Here is a 26170-nt window from a genome sequence, read left to right on the forward strand (position 1 = left end):
ATTTGTGAACATTCTAAAATCAGACTAGGACCTTCTTTTTCATGTTTTCTTTCTAATTGTAATTTCGTAAATGGTGTGTGGCTCCCTGTTCACATTTGTAACTTGGTAATGTTTAAAAGCTTTGACATTTCCTAATGTCAGTGATTTCCACATTGAGCTTTCACATATATTTGGACTCAATGTTAAGTGAACAAATCATCATTTCCAAAAAAATATTTTAAAAATCTTTCGTGTGAAAGAGGAAAAAAAAAATCCCTTCTCGTTCATTCATTTTATTCAGCTCCCTACACCCCCACCTTCACTACACCTGTACACACACACACATGCTCACAATCCAAGCCTTCCTCCCCACCAGCGGCGCCTGGCTAACTCCTATTTATCAAAACTCAGCTCAAACAGCCCCTCCTCACACCACTGCAGCTGGTTTCTGTCCTTGCCTCTCTCAACTTCAACCATAATAGAATTGTTTTTCCTTTCTCTTCTTGTTGGTGCCCAGGAGTTCCTCATCTGGGCACTGTATCTTCTGTTGCTTGAGGCCCCAGCACCTACCACAATTCCTGGCATAGTAGGAAGTGCTATTAGCTGCCTGCTGAATGAACGGTAACTCATTCAGCCTCTGGGCTAGCTGGCGAATGTGAACTATGTAAACCTCATTCATAAGCTCAGCCAGAATCTTGTGTGCCCAGAGCAGGAAGCCCAGCAGGTGCATACCCAGCCTGGGGTTCATAGCTCCATCAGGGGCTATTCGAAGCCAGAGCAACTCAGGGAACCCCCATGCTGAGGTGCCTGCCCTCCCCAGATCCCTGCCACCTGGCAGTTTTTCCCCTTCTGTAGGCCTGAACTGCCTCAGTGTGAGAGACGTTCTCAAAAACTTGTTGCTTATTCAAGGCTCTCAATAAGCAAAAAAGAGCAGCACATTTTCCAAGGTGGAGCCCTGAACAAAATTCAGGTATAGCTAGGCACAGTGATGAGTGCCTGGAGTCCCAGCTACTTGGGAGGCTGAAGTCTGAGGATCTTTTGAGCCCAAGAGTTAACAACCCACCTGAGCAATATGGTGAGACCCCATTACTAAAAACACACACAAACAAAAATAAATAAAATATAATTACATGAATCCTACTTAATGTTTAAAAATACTAATTTGCTATTCAAGTCAGAGGTTGACTGTTACATTTGCCTAGAAGACACACTTGTGACAAATGAAAGAAAACTACCTCCTAGAAGCCAGTTCAACCTAGGGTGGGCCCACAAGGGCAGTGAGGCTTCATTTCTCAGTAGTCAGCCAGAGAGACTTCGGGTGTCCAGGGGCAGAGTTTAGATAAACGGGGGCCGTGCCCCTTTACATGCTCTTACTTTTCAGTGAAAAGCTGCCTCCTGGCGCAGGACCCGTAGCTCAGTGGTTATGGTGTCAGCAACATACACCAGGACTGGCGGGTTCAAACCCAACCTGGGCCAGATAAACAACAATGACAACTGCAAGAAAAAATAGCCGGGCATTGTGGCAGGTGCCTGTAGTCCCAGCTACTTGGGAGGCTGAGGCAAGAGAATCGCTTGAGCCTAGGAGTCTGAGGTTGCTGTGAGCTGTGATGCCACAACATTCTACCAAGGGCAACATAATGAGACTCTGTCTCAAAAAAAAAAAAAAAAAAAACTACCTCCCACAGTCCCTGTGGGATTTGACCTTAGAGAATGGTCTTCCTTGTTCAATTATAGAATCTCCTTGCTGGGTGAGCTTCTCTGTCAGTTATATTCACGTCGCTCGTGCCTTACGTAGCCATTAGGGCCTGCAACTTTCACACATGGAAAATATGAGTGTTTAAGTCTTATTTAGCAGAGGTGCAAGTTAGCAGCCTGGCATGTGGCCTAAATCTGGGGTGGTACCCAGAGTGCTGAACTGAGCAGCCTAGGTGCAGCTAAGTCCTGGTTCTGGTCCAAACCAGCCAGCCATCTTGAAGTGGCTCCTTAGTCCCTGAGCTGCCGCCTCACTTGATAAATGAAATCAGTCCTGTCCTTCAGGGTCTATGGAAGGAGGATCTGATATCACTCTGCAGACTCTGCAGACTGTCCAGTCCTCTCTGTGATGCTCTGGAACACTGCATCCTGCATACCCTGAGACCCCCTTCCTTGGTGACGTGGTCTTGGGGAGCTGGGCGAGGGTGTGTCTGGTGGGTTTCCAGCTTCTCACCCTCAGTCTCTTGGTAGGCTTTTCACTGCCTTTGTCACTTCTGGCCGCCAAGAAAATCACGTGCTTATCTTTCAGCTCAGCCATGAATTAAAAAATACTGTATACAGCATTTGTATACTGTGCAAAATGTTTCTTTCAACACTGGTTTGTGTAGTGTCCTGTGTTATTTTTTAGTAGATGCATACACAGGTGACCTGAGCATCACAGATCTGAAATCTGAAATGCACCCACCTCCACAGTTTTTGAGCACTGACAGAATGCTCAAAGGAAATGCTCACTAGACCATTTCAGATTTTGGATTTTCGGATTCAGGATGCTCAGCCTGCATAAATGGTAACAAATCCTTAAGAAAACTATTGTCTCCCAAACTGCCTGCCGCCCCCACCGCGCTCTTGAGGGTACCCTGTAGAAGAATTTAAAAGCCTGATTTGTGGTGTGAGACCTGGGTTCAGAATCCAGCTCTTCTACTCCGAAGCTATATGACCTTGGCCAGCTGCTGGTTCTGTACCGTAGAATGAGCGATGGGGCGGGGTAATAGTAATAATTGTATTTGTCTTGCAGGATTCTCGTAAAACTAGATAAGGTCAGCTGTGCACGTGGAGTGTCTGTCCCATTGGAGTTGTTTAGTTAATAACATTTTCTGTTGTGACTTGACATTTGGTTTGAGATTCTGGCGTCCTGTAACTCCTCCTCCTCCTCACCACCCACCCGACATCAGCCTGAGCCCCTGAAACGGGATATCTCCTCTGCAATTGCCCATGACAGGAAGAGACTCACCACCTGTTCTGGAATTGGCTCTCCTGGTCAAGATTTCCTGTCCAGCAAGTGTTTCATAATCAGCCTCGCCTAGCTGCCTTCTGCCACTTTCGCTGCCCTTCCCGGCAGCAGCATCTAACCTCGTGGTACTGTGGTGTCACAGCAGTTTGGTGTCGGGTAACTCAGACCTTTCTGAGCCTCCCCACGATGACTCCGGGGCCTGGTCTTCCCAGCTCCTCCTGACACTGTCCTTCCTTCCCAGGAACTAGGTTGGCCACCGCAGGAGACAGTGGGTTTATCAGTACTTCACGTGCATAGCTACAGTCCTTCCCGGAAATGACAGGCTGGTCCAGTGAGAACAATCAAACAACTAAACAAAAAATCCAGTCAAGTCCTCGTAGACCATTGCAGAAGACCCTCAGTAGCAAAGAAAAAGTGACTAACACCAAGGAACACAAAAGTAAAAAGCACTGAATTTGGTAAAAAGAAAAAAAAAACCTTTTAAAAAATTTTTATTTATTTATTTTGAGACGGTCTCACTCTGTCACTCTAGGTACAGTGTCATGGTGTCATAGCTCACAGCAACCTCAAACTCTTGGGCTCAAGCGATCCTCTTGGTTCAGCCTCCTGAGTAACTGGAACTACAGGTGCCCACCACAACGCCTGGTTAGTTTTAGACATGGGGTCTTGCTGTGGCTCAGGCTGGTCTCGAACTCCTGAGCTCAGGCAATCCACTCAACTGAGCTTCCCAGAGTGCTAGGATTACAGGTGTGAGCCGTTGTGCCCAGCCAGAGTGAAGTAATTTCTATAAATGAATCATATGTAGAAAATTTGAAAAACTTCAGAAAATTTTAATTTTTAGAAGTCAACTTTAGAAACCAATTTTTTTTGTTTCCTTCTAATATTTTTGCATATATTTATATGCCTATATAAAATATCTAAGCAAATGAAATGGGAATAATTTACAGTTCATCAAGTAAAAGTGGTAATATGTTTTTTAAATTTTTTATGTAGTTTTTTATTTTTCACTTAACATATCACGGGCACCTTCCTGTGATGATATATTTAATGTGCTTCTAATGCTTGACTCTGGACATTTCCTAATGCATTTTATCATCCTATATCTACTACTTTTGGCTATTTTTATGGTTTGCTGTTTTAAATAATTCTATGAGGTCAATCCTTGTACATAAAGCCTTAAGATAAAATCTAAGAATTGGCATTATTGGATTAAAAAGCATACACAAGTGTTTGTTCTATTCTTTGTTTTTGAAAGTAAAATATAAAGAAATCCTTTCTAGAAAGCACTTCCTTTCATTCAGTTTTCTACAGATTCTTTACCTCCTTTGTACCAGGAATAGTATGAGGCTATGTGAATTCCTTACCCTGTTACATCTTCAAGACAGGGTCTCACTTCCTCTTAGCTATCCTGAATTTGTACCCTTCAAATCCCTCTCCTCCGCCTGGGCTGAGGTCCTTGTAGCACTGTGACAACATTTCCATGCTGGATTCTAAGTGTCTATTTAGTTTTAGTTTGGTGTTACACGGTAAGCACCCCAGTGGGTAAGGAGTGAATGAAAGAAATCTTGTTTCATTCATTTTTATTGCTCTAGCATCAAGCCTAGTGCTTTGTACACAGTAGGCACCAAATGAGAGAGCAAGGAGCATAGAGCTTTAGTCAGTGTATACACACACACACATGCATCTAGTCCCATTTTATTACGTACAGGAGATAGAGGCATGAGGAAGAAAGAGGGCCATCTTCATAAGAAATATAGTGGTGTTGTCATAGTTACAGATGTATAGAAAGGATACGGTTTTTGGGTAAGTGTCCAGTTGGGACTAAATTCAGGCCTTTCTGAGATCAGTGGGGCAACAGCCTTCTAGATACTTAGCCTTAAAGTCAGTTTCACAATCCACTGAGCTCAGAACAAGCTGGACAATTCATGATTATTGGATCAAATTGGCCAAAACATCTATTGAGATTTATTTATTCTAAATACAATTACACAGTCTTTATTTTGTCCCTTAAATGGGCTTATAAGTGACTGTGTTCTGTTTGGATGGAGAGAGTGTCGGGACATGATGTATGTGTATCTACGGAACCTGCCGCGGGTGTGATTCACAGGGACAAACTTGGCTTTGGAAACTATTTTTCTTTCCAGCTGGAATTCTTCAATTATAGGTCTGTGTGAACTAACTCAATTATACGTCTGGTCAGAGAAGTCAGATTTGGTTATCCAACATTGTGGCTACTATTTGGTTATCCAAATTTTAACTTACATTTTAAAACCTGAGTTTCCTAAAATTTCTAGTCCGAGATGTGTAATGAGCAGTAGAGATGAGATATCACACACATACAAACACGTTGCACAGCTACAAAATAAATGTGCAGAAAGGAACTTATCTCTCTAGAACTGAATGTAACTTAGCTTTTGAGTCCAACTGGACTTAATGCTAAAATCTTGTTTCATTCATTTCCAGGCATATTTCATGATTTGCTCATTTTCTTGGGTTCTGTTGTATAAATGCCACATCGAGTTGGTTTTTGTCCTCCTTCCTTCCAGGGGCAATCTAAGTGTCAGGCTTTTGTTATTGTCCTGGCATCTGCAGGGTGACCCAGGTCTCCATGGAGAGCCCACTCATTTGTGTTCTGAAACTCCTGAGAGTTGCCATTTGTCTCTCAGGAGCCCAGCAGTCCTCCCTCTCCACACTGGAATGTCCAAGTTAGCTTCTCGTTCAGCCGTTGCTTCTCCACACTTGGGAAATGGTTTGTGATTTCTTGGGCTGTGTCCTGGAAACCAGGGTGTAAGCCTTCTATCCTTTGAGCTCCGTATAACTCTTGGAAATCTCTACATCAAAGACTCCCTCTCACTTTCCTCAGTGCCACCTCCTGCCTGGCCAGCTGTACTGGTCAGGCAGTGCAGGAAGGAGAGGGTCATCGGGAGGAAAACTTGCTTTTGGCTCCATTTTCATATGCCCAGAATCTTGGCTGGTAGATACTCAAATTTTTTTCTCTTGGGAATATTGTGTCTTTGGGAGTTTTCTACAGTCTCTCTGAAACTCAGAACTAAGCAGAACTATTTCTCTTTGCATTCCCACCAGAGCAATCCTAATCTTCCCTAGGACAGTGAAGACCTCAGGCTGAAGGAAGGGGGGGGGGGTGTCTCATACACGTGAAGGGATGGGAACTTCAATTAATATCTCCCAATATCAGCCCACCAACATGTGTACGTGTAAGTAGATTTATAACTATGTCGTCACTTAAATAAGGATAACTTAATAACCTCAAAGGCCAGGTTTGTTTTTATTTGAACTAAAAGGTCAAAAAGTCTCATTCTCTTTTAAGCACCAAGTGACTTGGGCGGTGCCTCTTGTATCCAGGCCACTCTCCCCTTTTCCTCTCTCTGCCTTTCTTTTCTTTCCCTTGTATTAAAAGGCAAAAGCCCCTTTTAATAAAGCTCCATTCCAGACGTTCTTGTTTTACCCCATTCCTGCAGCATCCTCAGAGAAGCAGAGATGGTACTTCCTGGCTGGGAGCCCTAGTGAGAAGTGAGACACCTCACTGAAGAATCCTCAAGTAACATAAGGAGATGAAAAACACAGCCAGCGCATCTCTGGCTTATGCAGGAAGAATCAAAGCAACTGTGGAATTAGTTTTATTTACCATTCAAAGATACCAGACTTGGAATTCAGGTTGTGGTTATGTCACTATAAATTAATTTTAGCCGCGTGCCGTAATCTGAGCTACATGCCAGCAGCAGTTGTGGAAAGTATGCTAGTGAGTATCACAGGGTTTTCTGCTTGCTTGTGCTTCATAAAATTTGTGTCCACAGAGTGGACAGGATGTTTCTTGCAGCAAGAGGACCCACGGGGTTTTCTGAGACTCCCCAATGAACGCAATAGGGTTAACAAACAGCGGCTGTCTTTAACATTTTCATACTTAACTGAAGAAGGACCAGAAGGGTCCCCAGGCCTCCCCCAAGTGTGAAATAAACATTATTACAGCAGGTGAAATGTGAGGTTGAAAAACATTTCAATTTTCAAATGGTTTTCCTGAGAAGCAGATGACACATCTATACTTTAACTATGGTGAGGTGTGAAAATTAAATGAAAGCTCCATCAGATTCTGAAAGCCTGAATTATGACCCCACCTCCCTTACTAGAGATCGTGTTTCCTATTTAGGAGGACACACCTCATTTCTGGGAAAGATCTTTCTAATATGTCGGCACTATTTCTCATTTCTTCCAGTCATCTTATTAATGACTGTTTTCTGGGGAATAGCCCAAGTATACCTAAACCTTGAGTTAAACAATCTGGCACTAGGGTTTAAACTAATAGAATTTATCACCAATTGGCTGCTTCCCATTCAGCCAATGTCAAACTCAGTAGCTCATGTGCTTGCCTGTGCAAAACCCTCAGAGAGGAACAGAAAATTCCTATTTGTCATAGACCTGTTTTTCGCAAAATGTTATTCCTGCCACCCTGCTCTTCAGCATGCGATGGGGGAAGCTGAGGTGGCTTTGGTTGCAAAGGAAGACCCAAGGAAGTGCCACGTGGGGGACCTCCAGTCATGCCCAGTCTGGGGCTCTTACATGAGCCTGCCTGCATATCTGGGTGTGTCCTGTCCTGGCCTCCTCTGTTTGGGAGCCCACAGACGGGGGTTGCCAGCCTAGTGCTTGAGGTCTTGCTGCAAGAAGCTTCCATATGTCCTCACATGTGGGAGTGTCCTTCGGCCTCAGATGTGGGGTTGTCTGTGTCTCACCCTTCAGGCCAGTGCCCTGTGACGCAGAAAATTCCCAGTGTGGTGTTCTGCTGAACCTCTTCGTTGTGGACCCTGTATGCGGTTTCGTTCTTCATGAGGTCGGTGGGGCAAGCACCCAGCCTACGAGCAGGGCTCCCTGGATGATGCCTGTTGGACTACATAGCTCCAGAAGGCCCTCTTCACACTGTGGGGATTGCCCATTTGGAGATGGCAGCTAAGTGTCTTGAGGAAGAGATACCTTTTCCTGGTTTGACCGAGCATTAAATGTGGGGTAGCAATGGCCTGCCTTGAGGTTAAAAGCAGCATTCTGGCAATAGACTGGAGGCTTCCCTCGCTAGCTGAGTAACCTTGGGCTAATCACTGAATCTCAGTTTTGTCATCTGTAAAATGGGGATAATAACAGCACCTCATGGCTATTGGGATTAAAGATAATGCCCCGGGATCGAGTGTGTAGCCTGGCACGCAGGGATGCCCAGCTAGGGCAGCCCTCTCACACCACCCATGGCATCCTTCCGCAGATACCCCTCTTCCCAATCACTTCCCATCAGGCCTCTCTCAACATAAAATAACATTCACGCTCATCACTACAAGACTCATCACAGCACAGCCATTGAGTGGTGATCTGAAATCATCGGCATTGATTTGATAGCCTCCTGCAGAGTTTGACTTCTGAGGCAGGTGACAGTGCTCTGGGCCAGCCACCCACAGCAATGTGACTCTGAGAGGGCCGCCTCCCAGAGAATTACAGCAGGGGTGGCCAGGATACAGGCAGTGGACGAGAGACCAGGAGTACAGAAGGGAAGAGGGGAACTTCCTGTAGTCTTCCAGATGAGCTGTCATCCCTGACAGGTCTGTCTCTGCACAGCATTAATTATTAGGAGAAACCTGATGAAAATCTCTAAGCAGGTGAGAACTTTGGCAGACGACAGACTGTGTGGCAGGGCCGGGGGCCGGGGTGTCTTACCTGAGAGCCTCCAGGTATTTGCTTTGTGTTTCGGGACGTGGCTGATCACGATGCTGACCGGGGCGGGGCTGCAGGCCGCTGCAGACAGTGCCCGTCACTCCTGCTTGGTGCTCGTATCACCTGCTCTTCTTCCAACATGTTCAACCAATGCGGTTTCTGTCAGTTATGGGGTCTTGATGTCAAGTGGGCCCTGGAATCCTGTTACTGAGCTAACATTCATTGTCAAACCTTCACAAGGTGCACTTGTTTCATCTCTCCTCGTCCTATAAATGTGTTGACTTTCCTGCGCGCCATAAAGCATCAGCCTTTGGCTGATGGAAACGCTGTCACTGAAGTCCTTGCTGTGCGTGACACACGTGGCTCCACCTGTCTCCTCCCTTCTCTTCTCCCTCCTTACCTCTCGCATCCTTTCCCTCCCCAATTTCTTGCTGTCTTTCCTAAAGAACAAAAATGTCAACTTCCCTTCTTCTCCCTTTGTCACAGAAGGGAATTACTGTTAGCCTGAGCCATCCGCACTTGTGTGGCGCGTGTCCACGGACGCTCCAGCTTCCTGCCCCCACCCCAACGACAAATGAATGTGACGTCGCTTACTTAAGAAAAGGTTTTATAAAATAAGGATTGTCATGACTCCAATTTTTAAATCATTTACCTATAGAAAGGTGGGGTAGGGAGTGAGGGTCTTGACTGGCACCCAGGGCAGAGGGTTCCCTTGGAGCAGAGGGATTCGGTGGGACTGGCTGGGGATGGAGTGGGGCAGTGCGGGGGGAGCCGAGAGGCAGCTGTGACTCACTTGTCTGTCACTGAGACACTGATGGTCACTGATGCTTGAATCTGACTCTGAACTCAGACTGTCAGGAGTGCTATTGTCATTACTGTCACTGCTATTCTGCTGAACCTTTCTTTTTCCTTTTGAGACAGGGTATTGCTCTGTCATCCGGGCTGGAGTGCAGTGGCATGATCATAGCTGGCTGCAGCCTCAAACTCCCACCTTAAGCTATTCTCCTGCCTCAGCCTCATGATTAGCTGGGACTATGGGCATGTACTACCGTGCCCAGCTAATATTTTAATTTTTTGTAGAGACAGGGTCTCACTATGCTGCCCAGGCTAGTCTCAAACTCCTGCCCTCTGGCAATCTTCCCACCTCAGCCTCACAAGTGCAGGGATGAGTCGCCACCCCTGACCCTCTGAGCGTCTTCCTGTCTGTATCTATCATCTTACTCTCTGTAGCTAAGATTGTTCTTATTTTTCTGTTTTATATCTTGTATACTTTGCTTTATGCAATAAATATGCTGCTGAAATATTGTGAATAAAGTATAGTTTTACAAACTTTTTTTTTTTGGCCGGGGCTGGGTTTGAACCCGCCACCTACGGCATATGGGACTGGTGCCCTACTCCTTGAGCCACAGGTGCCGCCCTAAAGTATAGTTTTAAATACCATTAAATTCATCTCAATACAGAAAATTATAAAGAAGAAAACAAAAAGGGTGAAAATCTCATCACCTGGCTAGCCCTGTTAATATTTTTTAAAATAAAGCATATATATTGACCAGGTGAGAGTGTCTGTAAATGGTAGAAAAGCACAACTAGTAATTGGTATAAATTGAGAAGCACCCCCATTTCCCTCACCCTCATCCCGGTCATCAGCCCCTTCATGAGGCCCCATGGTAAGAATACAGCCATGATTACAGCGTTTCCTCGGGCCTAAAAGGGACTTGCAGTCTAATGGGTCAAAGATTCATAAACAAGGCATGGACATGGAATTACACGTGACCTGCAGACATGACCCTCAGTGGCAGAACCCAGGTCTCTGTTGTCACCCTCCTCCTTTGGAGGTGTGCCATCCTCCACCACACCGCCTTAACAAATACCTAAGACCCCTTCACTCACCTGGTGCATTTGTAAAGTAGAAGAGATAATTCCTCCCTCCCTGTCTGAAGAGTTTTCAGAAATAGGTAAGAAAACACCTCAGGGCAGACCACAAGTGTCAGGTTTCACTGTTGGGCTACTGCTATACAAAGTGCGCTGGGAAGAGTCAGTTTAGAAAGCTCAAGAGCACAGGGTGGTCACCATTGCTCGCCCAGATTTGACTCACAGTTGCCTTTCGCTTGGCTTGCACTATTTTTTAAAATAGAAGTTTCCAGTATTTAAAAAATTAGGAGAGTTGACATAAAAATAACTTCCCTTGAAAAATCTGAGATCTGTTCATAATGGATCTGCGTCACCCCACATGCCACCATTGTCCCCTTGGCAGTGTTGTCCACTTTGCCGTAAGCCTTACCATTCTCTTCTGTAGCCCCAACACTGAAATCTAGTGTCACTTTTTACTTACCATTGTATTAGCCCTTTCTTAGAGTAGAAAAGTATCTTAGAGCCCACGTTCCTATCAAAAGGAGCAAGGTAAAGCTACTCCAAGAGGCCAATATATATATATATGTACTTTTTTTTTTTTTTACATCTGACCTGCTTTTGGGAAGTCATCAGAATTTGCAATTCCAGTTCAAGTTCTGCAGACTATTCCAGCTAAAGGAGGCCTGGAGGATAACTAATCCAAGCCTCTTGTGTTTGAGTTCCAAAGAGGTTGGTTACAGAATGTAAATAAAATGCTAAAGCAGTAGAGTCTATCGTCATTGTTATTATGAAGATAATAATACTGGAGTCTCAGGTTTTTCAGCCATTTAGTCATCCTGAACATGTGCATTGAGCCGGGTCATCAGTGTAAGACACTTGGGCTTTCTGAGCCCCATTTTCTTCGTCTGCTTAAAGGGAGCAGTAATACCTGTCCTCCTTACTGAGTATCTTTAGAATTCAGCTGCGGGTGTTAGTGGAGTTCATGGTACTGAACAAAATTTTATTACTACTGTTTCATGAATTTAACTGAGAAAATAGAAACTAGGGGTTTAAAAGATGCCTGAGGCTGGGCACAGTCGCTGTAATCCTAGCACTCTGGGAGGCCAAGGTAAGGGGACTATTTGAGCTCAGGAGGTTTGAGACCAGCTTGAACAAAGAAAGACCCCATTGCTACTAAAATAGAAATATTAGCCAGCTGTTATGGCAGGCACCTGTAGACCCAGCTACTCAAGAGGCTGAGGCAGGAGGATTGAGCCCAGGAGTTGGAGGTTGCTGTGAGCTAGGGTGAAGCCAAGGCACTCTAGCCAGGTGACAGAGTGAGACTCTGTCTCCAAATAAATAAGTAAAAAGAAATGAAACCCTAAGTTACTGAATCTTCATTAGAATTTACATGTTTTCTCAAGCTCAATTTGTTCAATGAATGAAGTGCCCAATATTATCCAACCAGAATATTTAGATCAATCTAAAGTAGCTTTTTTTGTAAACCTTTACTTTGTCTGCTTCCCATAAATTATATCAGAGGGGAGAATGTTAGTTTAGAGAAGTGTACTGATGAATTATTTGCATTTGTATATTTTCCCTAAGGAAAACTAGAATCATCAGGCCAACAAAAATGGGCCCATTTTGCTGAAGTACAAATCGAGTTCAGAAGCAGACACAGCTGGTTCAGGTAATCACCACCGTGGTGTCCCTTTAGTGCTTCAGGAGGCGCTATGGCTTTAAGAGGTGTGGTGAGGATGGAGACCCCACCCGTGTAGACCAGGAGTCTAGAGTGGAGGGAAGAACTTGGCACATACCTGGGCTGTGAGTGTGAGCACATGTTATATAGGTAGAGGACAGCCATCACGTTTTGATCAGCGTGTATTTTGGTATGATGGAATAGCTGTCTGCATGGCTACAGCTGGACAGGTGTTCAGTGAGTGCTGACCTAGGTTTACCTGGTGGAGAAAGACATCAGGAGCTCAGCATATAGCAGGTCAGAGCGTTATGTGTGATTGTTTACTCATTTATCTGTTAATTTGTTTATTTAGCAAATATTGAGTGCTCATGATAATCTAGACGTCAGCATTATAGTAGGGAAAACAAGCAGTAACATCCCTACCCTTGTAAAGTTTATATTCTACAGGGGAAGAGTGATGCTAAATAAATAGTTTAAGCAAGTTAGCAAGATATCTGCAGAGCCATCTTGTAAGGGCAACAGGAGCTAAAGAGAAGATACGACTCCTGTGAGAGAAGGACTCTCTGAAGATGTCACACTAGAACTAAAATGTCACCATATGGATTAGTCAACCAGGGTCGAGGACAGGGAAACACACCAGGGAGAGGGAACAGCGAGTACAAAGGCCCAAAGATAAAAAAAAGGCCTTGGTCAAGGGGAAGAGTGGGATGACAGGACACTGGGCAGCCCAGGTGGGGCCGTGTCACTCAGCACCTGCCACCACTGTCCTCACGCAGACTACTGCAGCTGCCCACTGGCTGGAATGACAACGGCTGGACTAGAGTCACTGCAGTGAGAGCAGGAGCACAGGAAGGGCTCATGGTGTGTTTTAGAGGTTAAGAGTCACCCGATTCCGTGATGGACTGGAAGTCAGGAACCAGGAGAAGAGAAAAGCCAATGACGACTCTGGCTCCAACAACTGAATGAATCATGGTGCCATGTTCTGAGGCTTGAAAATCAAGGAACTGTCTGGACCTCACTCGGCTTGGATGGTAAAGTCTGATCAGTGTGAGGTCACTTTCAGAGGTGTTTGTTTTTTGTTTTCAATCTCTGAGGTAGGCTTATTAAGTTAAACTTCTAAGATCTCAATTAAGTTCTTGTCTAGATTAAGCTTTAATGTAGAAACATCCTGAGGATCAGAGTTACGTAGTATTACCAGAACCTAGTATTTTTGACAAATGCTACTATGATGCAGTTAATCTTTTCCCTCAAAAAGCAGAGGTTGCCGGAATCTTCCAGGTGTTTTGTCTCCTGCATACGAAAGCAAAGGTGATTTTGCACATTTTCTCTTGGCCACAATGTTTTTGTGGTGTTTCATGACAAGAGGCTGTTTCTTCCGCCAAGTGAGATTGGAGCATAAGCTGTCTCTCACCACCCTGGGCTAAAACCGCAAAGCCCAAAAAGAGAGTAGGTTGCTGATGGTGTCCTGGTTTGTTTCAGATCCTTCCTGGGACCCCCACCCCCACCCTTGCCGCAGGTGCTCTGCTTTCGACACATATTTCTCCAGACCCGCATTGGCTCCACCAAGGATGGAGAGAGGGGAATGGGGACATTACAGTAACCCAGAACACTTGTGGCCATTCTCGTGCTGTCATCCGGGGCTCACCCACTGGGTCTAGGGTTCTATCTACTAACCCCAGTACTTCTCTGAAGTCTGCACCGTGAGGTAGATTTTAATTTACCCACAGAAATAATGGGATTATATTCTTGGCAAAGGTATGTCATAAATTTTAAACATATCCAAGAGCATGTAGAGCCACCTCTCCATATCCATGGGTTCCAAATGCTTGGATTCAAACAATCCCAGATTTGGCTCAGCGCCTGTAGCTCAGTGGTTAGGGTGCCGGCCACACAGACTGGGGCAGGCAGGTCCAAACTCAGCCCAGGCCTGCTAAACAACATATGACAACTGCAACAACAAAAAAACAGCCAGGCGTTGTGGCGGGTTCCTATAGTCCCAGCTACTTGGGAGGCTTAAGAATCACTTAAGCCCAAGAGTTTGAGGTTGCTGTGAGCTGTGACCCCCATAGCACTCTACCGAGGGCTGAGTGAGACTTTTTGTTTATTTGTTTTTGAGACAATCTCAGATTAAAAATAGCCAGTATTCACAAGGAAGAGCAATAAAAATAATCTGACAATAAAAAGTACAAATAAAAACAATACAATGTAACAGCTATTTATATAAATTTATGTTGTATTAGGTACTGTGAGTAATCTAGAGATGATTTAAAGTATACAGGAAGGCCCAGGCATGGGGGCTCATGCCTGTAATCCCAGCAGTCTGGGAGGCTTAGGTGAGTGGATTGCTTGAGCCTAGGAGTAAAAGCGAGACCTCGTCCCTAAAAGAAATAGTTGGGCATTGTGGGGGGTGCCTATAGTCCCAGCTATTTGGGAGACTAAGGCAAAAGGATCGTTTATGCCCAACAGTTTAAGGTTGCTGTGAGCCATGAGCTATTCTTGTGTCTCAAAAAAATGAATAAATAAATAAAAAATAAAGTATATAGGAAGATATGCATAAGTTATATGCAAATACTGTGCCATTTTATATTAAGGACTTGAGCATCCGAAGGTTTTGGCATCCTCAGAGGGGACTGGGGCCAGGCCCTAGCAGATACCAAAGGATGACTATATAGCAAAGAGATGACTCTAAATCTCTCAACAGCAAGCCCCTTGTTGGACTAGAAGCCCCTCCCTCATTTAGGATGGAGCTGGAACACATTCTTCTTAGTAAAGTATTTCAAGAATGGGAAAAAAGCATCCAATGTACTCAGTACTATTATGAAACCAATATATAATCACCCACACTTCCATGTGAAAGATAAAACTCTAGCCCAGGATGAAGGAGGGAGGAGGAGGGGGAGGGGAGGAGGGTACTTGGTGGGACCTCATCTATGTGCATATTGTAAGGGTACATGTCAAATCTATTAAGAGTAGAGTATAAATGTCTTAACACAATAATTAAGGTGAAGGCTGCATTAACCAGTTTGATGTAAGCATTCCAAATTGTATATAAAATCAGCACATTGTACCCCATAAATGCATTAGTGTACATGGTTATGATTTAATAAATTGTTAAGAAAAAGCATTAAAGAATATAAAAACAAAAAAAATAGGTTCAACTTAAAAAGCCTCACACAGGACAGATGCTGTCTCGCAGAACCAGAACGAGGACAGAGCAGTTCCAGGCTGGTTCAGCAGCTCCCCGCTGTCCTCGGGGCCTCCTGCTCTTCACGTCCTCCACACATTGCCTTGACCCTGAGGCACAAAGCCTCATAGCTGCAAGGTGCTGCCACGGTGCTGGGGACACGTGGGCCGGTTCCTGCTCTGTGGTCTATTAGTGAGAAAGTTTTTTCTAGACGCTCCCAGCAGACATTCCCTGAGTCCTGGTCCGTGGGGTGCCCAGTTTCTCCCATTAGGTACAGGGCATCATCTTACACTTCTCCCCACCTCCCTCATTCCTCCCCTTCATTCCTCTGATTCTCTCCCACCTATCCACGTTGGTCCATAAGATTCTGCTGCCTGCCAGGGTGTGGTGACTGACTCATGCCTATAATCCCAGAACTTGCGGAGGCCAAGTTTAGAAGATCATTTGAGGCAAGAGTTTGACACCAGACAGGGCAACATATAGATACCTTGTCTCTACAAAAAATTAAAAAATTAGCTTGGCGTGGTGGCATGCAACTCTGGTCTCAGCTATTTGGAGCTGAGGCAAGAGGATCGATTAAGGCCAGGAGTCTGAGACTGCTGTGAACTAGCGTGGGCAACACAGCAAGACCCTGTCTCAAAAAAAAAAAAAAAAATTGTTGCCTACCCTCTAATCCCCAAGTTTGTTAATCCAGTTGAGCCTACCCTCTAATCCCCATGTTTGTTAATCCAGTTGAGGGCCCCACTCCATCCTCCCCACTTGCAACTGGGACTCACAGAAACTCTACACCATTGAGAAGTTTAAAATGTGGATCACTTGTTTGGGGCTTCAAACTGATTTGGATTCTCTCCTAATCCTTTTAAATATGATATGCATTTAAATTAAGAATAGCAGAGACAAAATGATTTAGGAAAATGAAATGTTATCCTATCCTATTTTAGTGACACTCTAACGTGGTTAAGGAAATTGACTGTCAGATTTGATCAGTGCTGTTGAAGTAAACGGCCATCATTCCCAGCAGGGCTGGAGTCCAATTCTCACCCAGCAGGAGCAGTTTTAATGACTGAAGAATCCAGTAACCATAAGAAGCAACCAACCTTCAGTGCGTTGCTGAGCCCCCACATTGACTCTCTCTTCTGTTTTGCAGGCACGACGTGTTTGATCGCTCTACTGTCAGATAAAGACCTCACTGTGGCCAACGTGGGTGACTCAAGAGGGGTCCTATGTGACAAAGACGGGAATGCCATTCCTTTGTCTCATGACCACAAGCCTTACCAACTAAAGGAGCGAAAGAGGATAAAAAGAGCTGGTGAGCTTGTGAACACCTCCAAGGAATGTCTGCCGTCTTGCACGGGGCGAGGAGTCTCACTTAGGGATTTCCTGAAGGATAAAATGCTTGGTGCCCAGTGATTAGGTCAACCCAGAGGCTGCTGGTGAGGTAGCTAAGACTTGACTTTGTGCTGAATCTGCCCTTATTCATGGCCAAAGACTCTGAAAGGTCCAAAAATTCCCTTTCCAGTTTAAAGGCCAGTAAGATCTTTGGGCCCCTGGTGCTCACCTTGTTTCATACCCTGCTTTCCTCCAGCCAGGGCTCACTACGAACCATTACCCCCAAAAACCTTCCTTCTTATCTCTCTGTGCCTTTGCAAGTGCTATTTACATTGTTGAGTGGGTGACAATTATTTGCCCCATAGGATTCAAGTTAAGATGTCCTTTAGGATGTAGCTGGGTTATAGCTTTCATGTGAGAGTCCCAAATTAGTTTCATAGTAGGGCTGTGTACATTGGGTATTTTTTCTTCCATTCTTGGGATACTTTACTAAGAAGAATATGTTCCAGCTCCATCCATGTAAACCTGAAAGAGGTAAAGTCTCCATCTTTCTTTAAGGCTGCATAGTATTCCATGGTATACATATACCACAATTTATTAATCCATTCGTGGATCGATGGGCACTTGGGCTTTTTCCATGACTTAGCTATTATGAATTGGGCTGCAATAAACATTCTGGTACAATAGGGGGAAGTGGGAAAGGGGGGGGGGGGTGGGTAGAGGGAGGGGAATCGGTGGGATCACACCTGTGGTGCATATTACAGGGGTATTTGGGAAACTTGGTAAATGTAGAATGTAAATGTTTTGGCACAGTAACTGAGATAACGCTGGAAAGGCTATGTTAACCACTGTGATAAAAATGTGTCAAATGGTTTATGAAGTGAGTGTATGATGCCCCATAATCATATCATTGTATACAGTTATGATTTAATAAAAAAATAAATAAAAAAAATAGAAATTAAAAAAAAAAAAAAAGATGTCCTTTAGGAAACATTCCCTGTTATGCTGTAGGAAATGGTATAGATAGATGTTAACAAAGAAATAAGTAAAAGTAAGTTAGTTAAATAGAGAGATAAGCAGGTAAGGGGCAGGGGGTGTCGGGGAGCTGCACTTTTAAGTAGTGTGACCCCTGTAGTCCTTAGTAAGGTGACATTTGGACAAAGATTTGAAGGAAGGTTATCAACTGATTATTGTATTTATGTAATTAGATTGGTGGGGGGGGCTCACTCCCCAGACTGACAACTGCGGCATGTCAGCCCTTCATGACTTTCCAGGCAGCAGGCTGGCTGCCGTGGGCAGAGGGCAGGCTGCTCATGCGTGCTGGTCCCTGCCCAGGATGCACCCCTGCTGTCCGGGTTAATCTGCAGATCGACTTGCCACTCCACGGGTCAGCTTCTGTCCAAAGAATGAATTAAATGAACCTAATCAACATTTGAGTTTTCACAGTAAGAAACTGTGCTATTGAGTCAAAATGTGTTGAATTTTATTATAACCTCCTGCTTCAGTGACTGCTTGAGATGCAGAGTAATTTTTAATGAAACCTTAGTCAGGTTTCCTGTCGATGGGTGGGAACTAACGATGCTTTAGGAGCATCTGTTGAGCTTGCTGAGCTCCAGGCAGAATGACCAAAACACTCTGGCTTCCTCACTTTGGGCGTCCTGTCCCCGTAAGGGTCCTGTGTGAGGAGTTAAGATACAGTCAGCCAACTCTGGCCTAGGCACAGCAAGGGGGTGTGTACACGGTCTACCTGGAAATGTCCTCGCAGCATTCAGCTGTGTCTTCCAAAAGGTCATGGCCATTTTATCCTCTCACCCTTCTCTGCCAACCCACCTCCTCACCCCCACCCTACAGTGATTCTTTATAAAAGCAAATTTAGACACCATTTCCAAGGAGGTTACTCTAACCTGCTCTGTTCTTCTATGTAATTCGGTCAAGGGCATTATTTACAGCAGGGCTTAAGGAACAAGGATTGGTTTTCTCTGACACAGCCTTCCTTTCAGGACCTATTTCTCCTTTCTGCTTAGTGTAACAATAAGCTCCAGCCAGTCCGGGCCAAATACACGCAGCTTCTCTGCCTCCAGCCCTTACAGGCTTTCCGATAGGAACCACATCAGCTGTGTTCACTGTGTGCTCACTCATGCTAGGACCCCAGCCCAGTGCATTACACGCTTTCTCTTTACCTGTCGTATGAGGCCGATAACAGTCAATAAACCAGAACCTCAAAGAGGCCCACGTGCCCAACACACAGCTAGTGAATGTGAGACCAGAACTGAAACCCAGGCTGGTGTGACCCAGAACCTGTGCCCTGGCCCCCTGGTCCATACTTTCTGGAATGTTATCCTACATTCCTGCCCACAGAAGTCCTACCCATCCTTCAAAGCCCAACTTAATTCTCACTCCTGCCTGATCATGACGACCAGAAATCTTCCCTCCCCTCCGTCCACCCACAGCATGTAGCAGATACTGGTGTCCCCCCAAAAGGTATTGCTGTGTGCTTGTCGTCTTTAATATACGTCCTGTGTCTCCTGCTGGGCTGTCTGCTTCTTTAGAAAAAGGCCTGAATCTTCTGTAACTTCCTGTCCTGCAAAGGTTCTTGCATGGAGCAGTCTATATATGTGAATGAACAAAATTCTGGCTCCTTTAAAGAAAAACTAATAATAGATAATATGTATTATGTTCAGTCACTGTACTAAATGAGTTATATGGAATAACCCCTTTATTTTTCAATAATTTCCAATGGAATGGATATTGCCCCCATTTTACAACCAGGGAGACTAAGGATCAGAGATAGTTTCTCATCCAAAGTCAGCGGTAAGTAGAAGTGACAGCTGGGTATTGAATCAAAGCAGCCTGACTGGTTCTTTAAAAACTGCACTAATATGTGCTTTTCCTTAATCCCAGTCCTATTTGGGGGATATTTTGAGAACTACATAGGTGGCCTTGGGCTAAATAGTGTACACCGGGGTGTCTCCGGTGCCTGCCCATCTGGCTCTCGGCATCCCTTTGCCACTCTCCTCAAATCCCCTGGTATTCTCCACTGTCAATCAGTGAGCTGCCATGGTGTTGAGTTGAAGCCAGTGCCCTCCCCTGTGCCTGTCCTCTGCCTTCAATACTCTTATCGGTAGATTCCTGAAAGGCCTTCAAGATGTCAGGGATGAGGGCATGAGGACAAGCCGGTAGAGTGTCAGAGCCCAGGCCATTCAGCAGGGTGCTGCTCAGTCCTGGGAGTGACGGGGTGAGGGGATGTCCCTGGCCCAGTGCACATGCAGGCAGCCTGGTGTGCCCCCGAGCCACACCAGGCTTGTGAGGAGTCAGCTGCTCAAGCTAATGGGTTCATTTTCTCTTGCCAGGTGGTTTCATCAGTTTCAACGGCTCCTGGAGGGTCCAGGGAATCCTGGCTATGTCTCGATCGCTGGGGGATTATCCACTGAAAAACCTCAATGTTGTCATTCCTGACCCAGATATCCTGACCTTTGACCTGGACAAGCTCCAGCCTGAATTCATGATCTTGGCATCCGATGGCCTCTGGGATGCTTTCAGCAATGAGGAAGCTGTTCGATTCATCAAGGAGCGTTTGGATGAACCTCACTTTGGGGCCAAGAGCATAGTTCTACAGTCATTTTACAGAGGCTGCCCTGACAACATAACAGTAATGGTGGTGAAGTTTAGGAATAGCAGCAAAACAGAAGAGCAGTGAATCCTTCTGGGTCTCAGCTGCCCTAGACTAAAGGACTTTCAACACACTGGTCTCTTTTAATATAGTGAAAGGGGTGGGAGTTGTAATTAGGATCATCCATCCCAGACACAGAATTCCCCCCTCCCTGGTGGTCTTAGGTCTACACTCAGTGGTGAACAGAGGATGCTCTTGGCCAACACAGTTGACAGGCTGGAAAATGGTTTCTTCGTGTTTTCCCAACTCGCTCATCCAATGTCCAAAGTGCATAAATAGCTGTAGATCCATGTGTAGGAAGTGAATGGCACACATACCTCGTAATCTCCCTTTTAAGATTTTTTTTTTGCAGTTTTTGTCTGGGGCTAGGTTTGAACCCGCCACCTCCAGCAAATGGGGCTGGCGCCCTACTCCTTTGAGGCACAGGCACCACCCCCTTTTAATATTCTTTTCAAAATCCTGCCTAAGGTTCCCCAGGCATCAGCCATTGTGTCCTCCCAGCACTGCAAGAGACAGGCTGCCATGTCAGCTGTGAGTGGTGACATGCCCTCCACGGAGAGGCAGGGCTGTCCTGAGGTGGTGTGTGCAGCAGAAGCAGGTTTGGTGGCTGCTCAGGGACACTGAGGAAGCAGGGGTGGGGTGAGAGGTCAGGGCAGCCGCCTACACGCAGAAATAACCCCTTTCCTCACCCCCTTTATTAGTTAAATAGACTTTGTATACCCCTTCGGCCCCTTTATGCGTCTGTCCCAATCACGCATGACCTTAACCTCTTGCTTAGCCCTCACCATATGCCTCAGGCAGCTGTGAACGGCGCCAGCAGACACCGTGATTTTTCTTCTGATGTTACCAAGAAACCATGTTGGGGGAAGTGAAAAAGCAAGTCACAGTTCCATAACTCCTTCCATCGGTAAGGGTAGATAGAGGGACAGCAAGGGAGTCACGGTGCGCCTTGAGGACCAGGCTGTGTGCATGGGGAGAAAGGAGTGAGGCGGTGGCGTCGCCTCCATCCTGGCAGCTTTCGAGCATGTTCTGGGATGCACAGCCTTGAACTGCTGCATGTGTACTTCTCGGAGTGTGCAGCATTCCCAACTATTTGGAATTTGGTGGGAAATTACTGGAATGCCTTGACAATGAAAAGGTAGCAGCCTTTAACATTCGGTAGCAAATATCCGTCCATGCCAGGTCCCTTTCCCTAGGCAAACACCGCTCCAGGGCGGCCTGCATTGGAGGCTGCCAAGGCACACGGTGCAGGCAGGAATTCAAGTGTTTACCCATTGATAAGTAGCCCAGAGTTATTTTGGGACCTGGCTTGCTGTTCTCTGCTTCCTACCACCAAAGCCTCATTTTTCTCAACCTCAGTATTATAGAAGTTAATTTGGAGAAAATGCTCAGTCGTTTGTGCCGAACCAAGGCAGCTCCAATTCGCTAAACAAGATTTTCGTTGCATCCCCAGCCCTGTCTGTCCCAGGGTTTTGTTCTTCCTGAGCGGGCGTTTGTTGTTACAGCTTCTTGCAGGCCCCGTTGGCTGGACGCCTCCTACCTGGTGTGCCCCACCTCTGCCCACCCTCAGCTCTAGAGCTTCCCACAGCCCTTTCCAGGAGAGCTCTGAGAGTGAAAGGATTGCCTGGAGGCTGCCAGGGACTACCCTCTGCCCCCATTCCTCCAACCACTTACCTTCCTCTGACTGCACTGAGAATTACTAATGATTTCCCAAGAAATTTGCTTACTTTCATATACTATATGTTTCAACATTAGAATTAGAATCTTGGTTATTGGTTTTTAGCCATAGAATGTTCTAGTACAAAATACCTGCCAGCTTTTTAGATTTAAGCATTTGTGAGACACTGGACATTTGGACGTGTGTATTTGGGGTTGGGGCGGGGAGGAGAGTGTGGAAAACAAATACTGCTTGTTGATCGGTGCTGAGACAGCTCAGGCGGCTCGGTTGGCTTAGAGATTTAGGATGTTCTGCCTCTGGAAAGTCACCAAGCCCACCACCTAACTCAAGTCAAGAATCAGCAGTGTCAGCATTTTACAGTCTAGAGTTAACTTTCTGTTTTTATTTTTAACAACATAAAAATATAATAATGAGGGAAAGGCATTTTTAAATTCCACAATCATTTTTTATTGTGTAGAATGAAAATAGTCATGTTTTGGTGAGTGTGAAAAAGAAAAGCTACTAAATTAGTAGATTAGTGTTTATGTACCCTGCAAAATTGCTTCATAGAAGATGCTGAGTGCATGAGTTACCTAAGTTTCCCTCTAACTGAGGTTCACAAAGCAGCTCCTAAATTTTGCTTTGAGGAATTAATTCATTTCTGACTTTAACCAAATAGATTGTATATCTCCTACTCCCTTTCTGCCCCTTCTCCCCCCACTATAGCTTGTAGGTTTTTAACAGATAGAAGTTCTAGGCAAAATAGTGTAGTTGGATTAGAAGTTACACTAGTTACATCTAAATCAGAATATTTTGTCCCCTTCTCCCATGCTCCCCTTCTCTAGAGCCCTGGGAAGGTTGGCTCTACCCATTAGGGAAATTAATTTGAGAAGTTTGCATGTGAAGCTTCCCCAAACCGCACTGCCAAAGCTTTGGAATCGTCACTCAAGACTGCCCAGACTCCCTAGCTAGCCTGAGTTCAAATTGCCAATAGTCCCCGTGGTGCCAAATTTTGGGATGGTTTTACAGCCTTTTAGAAAAAGGAGCTGCGAGCAGCCATGTACTTAGGAGCCCCCAGCGAGATGCCAGGCCCTGGTCCTCAGAAGCGCACCGCTCTGCTGCTCCACTGGCAATTTGGACTCTTACATGGGGTGGGGCTGAGGGGCAAAACAGCCAGCAAAAAGTTTTTAAAAATTCATTGTATATTTGCAATTCTTTAATCATGGTAGTAAACAAGACTTACATAAAAAGCTCCAAAGCTAGTTCCTAAGACCTGCATTTATTTTATGTGACCAATTTGCCCAGGACAGTGGATCCTGAATTGCTGTTCTAATGTAGCATAACACATGCCTGTCTCCATGTCCCCGGTAACCAGTGGCTACTTTCTGTTCCTTGCTGTGCATTGAAATATTGGCCTCTCGAATTCTATGTTGTGAGTATTTCACAGAGAGCATCACAGGGAAGGAGCATATGAGAGCTGGATAATTTAAAATAGGACTTATTTCATACAAGCGTAATCATTTCAGTAGTTTGCAGGAGAATGAAGCATCACCATTGCAGTCCGATTTGAAATGATTCTAGGAAATTGATTATATTATCAAATTGGATCAGTGGGGTTTTTGGAAATACACAAGTGATTCACAGGCAGAGTGAAAACTTTCTCCTTTGCCAGATATACCTTGATTTTTCTGATTTTTTTTACTTGAGTGATTGCCACATCTCTCTTGCAACTGGGTTAATGAAAGGTCTTTGTTTAGAAGATGCAACTTTTCATTGTACATTTCAAAGTACAGGAATACATTGTTTGTATAAAGCTTTCTTTTCATCATGATTTCAGCAATTCTTCTTTCCTCCCTTCCGTCCATCATTAGACTGATCTTCCCTTAATATACCCTCAAAATTGCCTTAGCACATTACACCAGCATTCCCGATCCAGCTCTGGAGCAATGATGTGACTATTAGATATCTTGCCTGTTAATTGCCTCTGGATTAAATCATTGATATCTAGACTTTTAAGCCAGTTAGCTGCACACTGCAGAAGTCAGAGAATCCAGTGTTCTCCAAAGTGTGTTCCAAAGAACTCTTCCAGATAGGGTTCCAGGGTCAAATGCATTTGAGAAACACATACTATTTTAGGAAGTTAATGCATCTGAGCACATCAAAGGCTCTGATTTAAGTGTCCAACAAGAGACACTAGGTATTTTCAGTTAGCACAGTGTTTTCCAGATTAATTTGACCACAGCAGCTTTTTCAAGTAACATTCCAAGGAACTTGTGTTTTACATAACGCACTTGGGGAAATTCTGGTTTGTTGAAATAGTTTTTTCATTCACCGTGACTCTTAGTAGTAGCAGTATAATTTGCAGTTTAGAGTCACCAATCCTTTCTCACTAGAGGCTGACTTGTTGATAAAGCAGTGTTAAGAAATAGTAGGATTTCATATGACCACATAGCCTCACATGATAGATAGCATAAGGCTGGCAATCCTCCTTGAAGCTCAAACCTCGTCTCCCTCTGTCATGTGACTAATAGGAGCCTTGCAAGAGACAGGCACTTCTCAGACCTATGACAGGAGCTTCCACTGCTGGTCTGCAGTTCACTTTGCTTTCCAGATTGAATCAAAATAAATATTTTTTACATTTCGTCCCTATGTAATGGTAAAAACTATGTAGAAAATAATAGAAGGAGAAGAGCAAATTGGATTTAATTCATTTTTGAAATTTTAACTACATCTCAAAACTTAATTATCCATTATATAATAATGGAAATGTAAACCATTGAAACTTATTCACTTTCTTCTATTGCTGTCTCCAGATTCAGTGAAATCATGTGTTTTAAAACCCTTGCCTCATGTCATCCCACCTCTCCTTGTTACGTACATAGTTAAGTCTGCCAAGTTATCTCTTGCCTAAAATGTAAGGCTTGACTACAGTTCTATAGCTGCACTCTCAGCTGGGGCGTCATGTCTGGGAAGCGATGAGAGATACCCCCAAATAGTGTCTGAAACAACTCTACTCAAAAACATGGCTCAGTGTAAATTTAGGGTAATCATCAACTTAAAATTACATCCAACATTTAAGAATAACCCACCCACCCCCTGGACATCATCCAAAATAGTAAAAAACTAAAAGTAAGATTCCTTCACCTAGATGGCAGATTGCAAAGGGCAAGGGGCAGTTACTATGAGGTTCCCGTTGGGTATGTGTTTCCAAACATGTTTTCTAATATGTAAGTTCTTTGCTGATATTTTAGTAATGTTAATGCTTGTTCCATTATTTGTTGTTTTTACCACTGTTAAATCAAGTGTCAATTATGACAATTTTTATGTGTTTGGTAATAACCACACCATCCTGTGTACAATCGCTTTAATAAATACAAGTTAAGGACTTTGAGGATAGCACGTAGTAACTGTTCACTTTAACAAATCATCATAGACATTTTCATTGTTCGAAGTTCTGCCAAAAAGCAAGCATGCAGCCGAGGTACAGATTATATTTGGAGACATGGTTTCATTTATTTTAGAAGTCCTACAATCCCACCCGACATTTGTCAAATCCAAATGAATCTTGAGAACTTCCAAGACCAGTGCCCTTTTCTCTGAGTACACGCGATGACTCTGAAGACTCTGGAGGCAGACAGTGGCGGGCAGAGGCTGAAGGAGGGACAGGAGACAATGCCTGGGTCGCTTGCTGCCTCTGCAGGGGAGGGGCTGCTTCAGCTGTCCACGCTCTCATCACCTTCTGTCCTGTGTCATTTCAGAAACATGTGGTGCATTATCTCAGACTATTTCTATTCTAATTAGATAATTCAAACATGTTAATGCAGTAACAGAGGTAGAAAGAGTAATCAAGAACTGGGGTAAAAACTCAAGACATTAGAGATGTAGAAAGTAGCTTATCAGAAATCTGGATTATCAGACTTTTACTGTACACTGGTTGTATCTGATAGTGATCTCTGACACTCGCACACAGATCAGTAGAAATTAGTTACCACTTTTTACCCATTCAAAAAATAGGCTTCCCTTAGAGTACTGACTAATGCTTTGCTTATGTTTTAGTGAAGACAGCATTTTAAAGCTTCCCTTTAAAAGAACTGAAGGCAGGCGGCGCCTGTGGCTCAGTCGGTAAGGCACAG

The 26170-nt window shown here is 44.6% G+C and overlaps 1 protein-coding gene across 2 annotated transcripts in view; it reads left to right on the forward strand.

Moving 5' to 3' along the window:
- The window catches only part of PPM1L (protein phosphatase, Mg2+/Mn2+ dependent 1L), a 316224-nt gene extending 290464 nt beyond the window's left edge, over positions 1 to 25760 (forward strand). For both annotated transcript variants that reach the window (XM_053599806.1, XM_053599807.1), the window contains exons 3-4: positions 16529 to 16690; positions 20061 to 25760. In XM_053599806.1, the coding sequence (XP_053455781.1) occupies positions 16529 to 16690; positions 20061 to 20407 (509 nt within the window). In that variant the 3' untranslated portion in view covers positions 20408 to 25760. The remainder of the gene's footprint in view (positions 1 to 16528; positions 16691 to 20060) is intronic.
- The last annotated feature ends 410 nt before the right edge of the window (positions 25761 to 26170 follow it).

This window comes from Nycticebus coucang, chromosome 8 (assembly GCF_027406575.1).
Source record: "Nycticebus coucang isolate mNycCou1 chromosome 8, mNycCou1.pri, whole genome shotgun sequence".
Taxonomy (NCBI): Eukaryota; Metazoa; Chordata; class Mammalia; order Primates; family Lorisidae; genus Nycticebus; species Nycticebus coucang.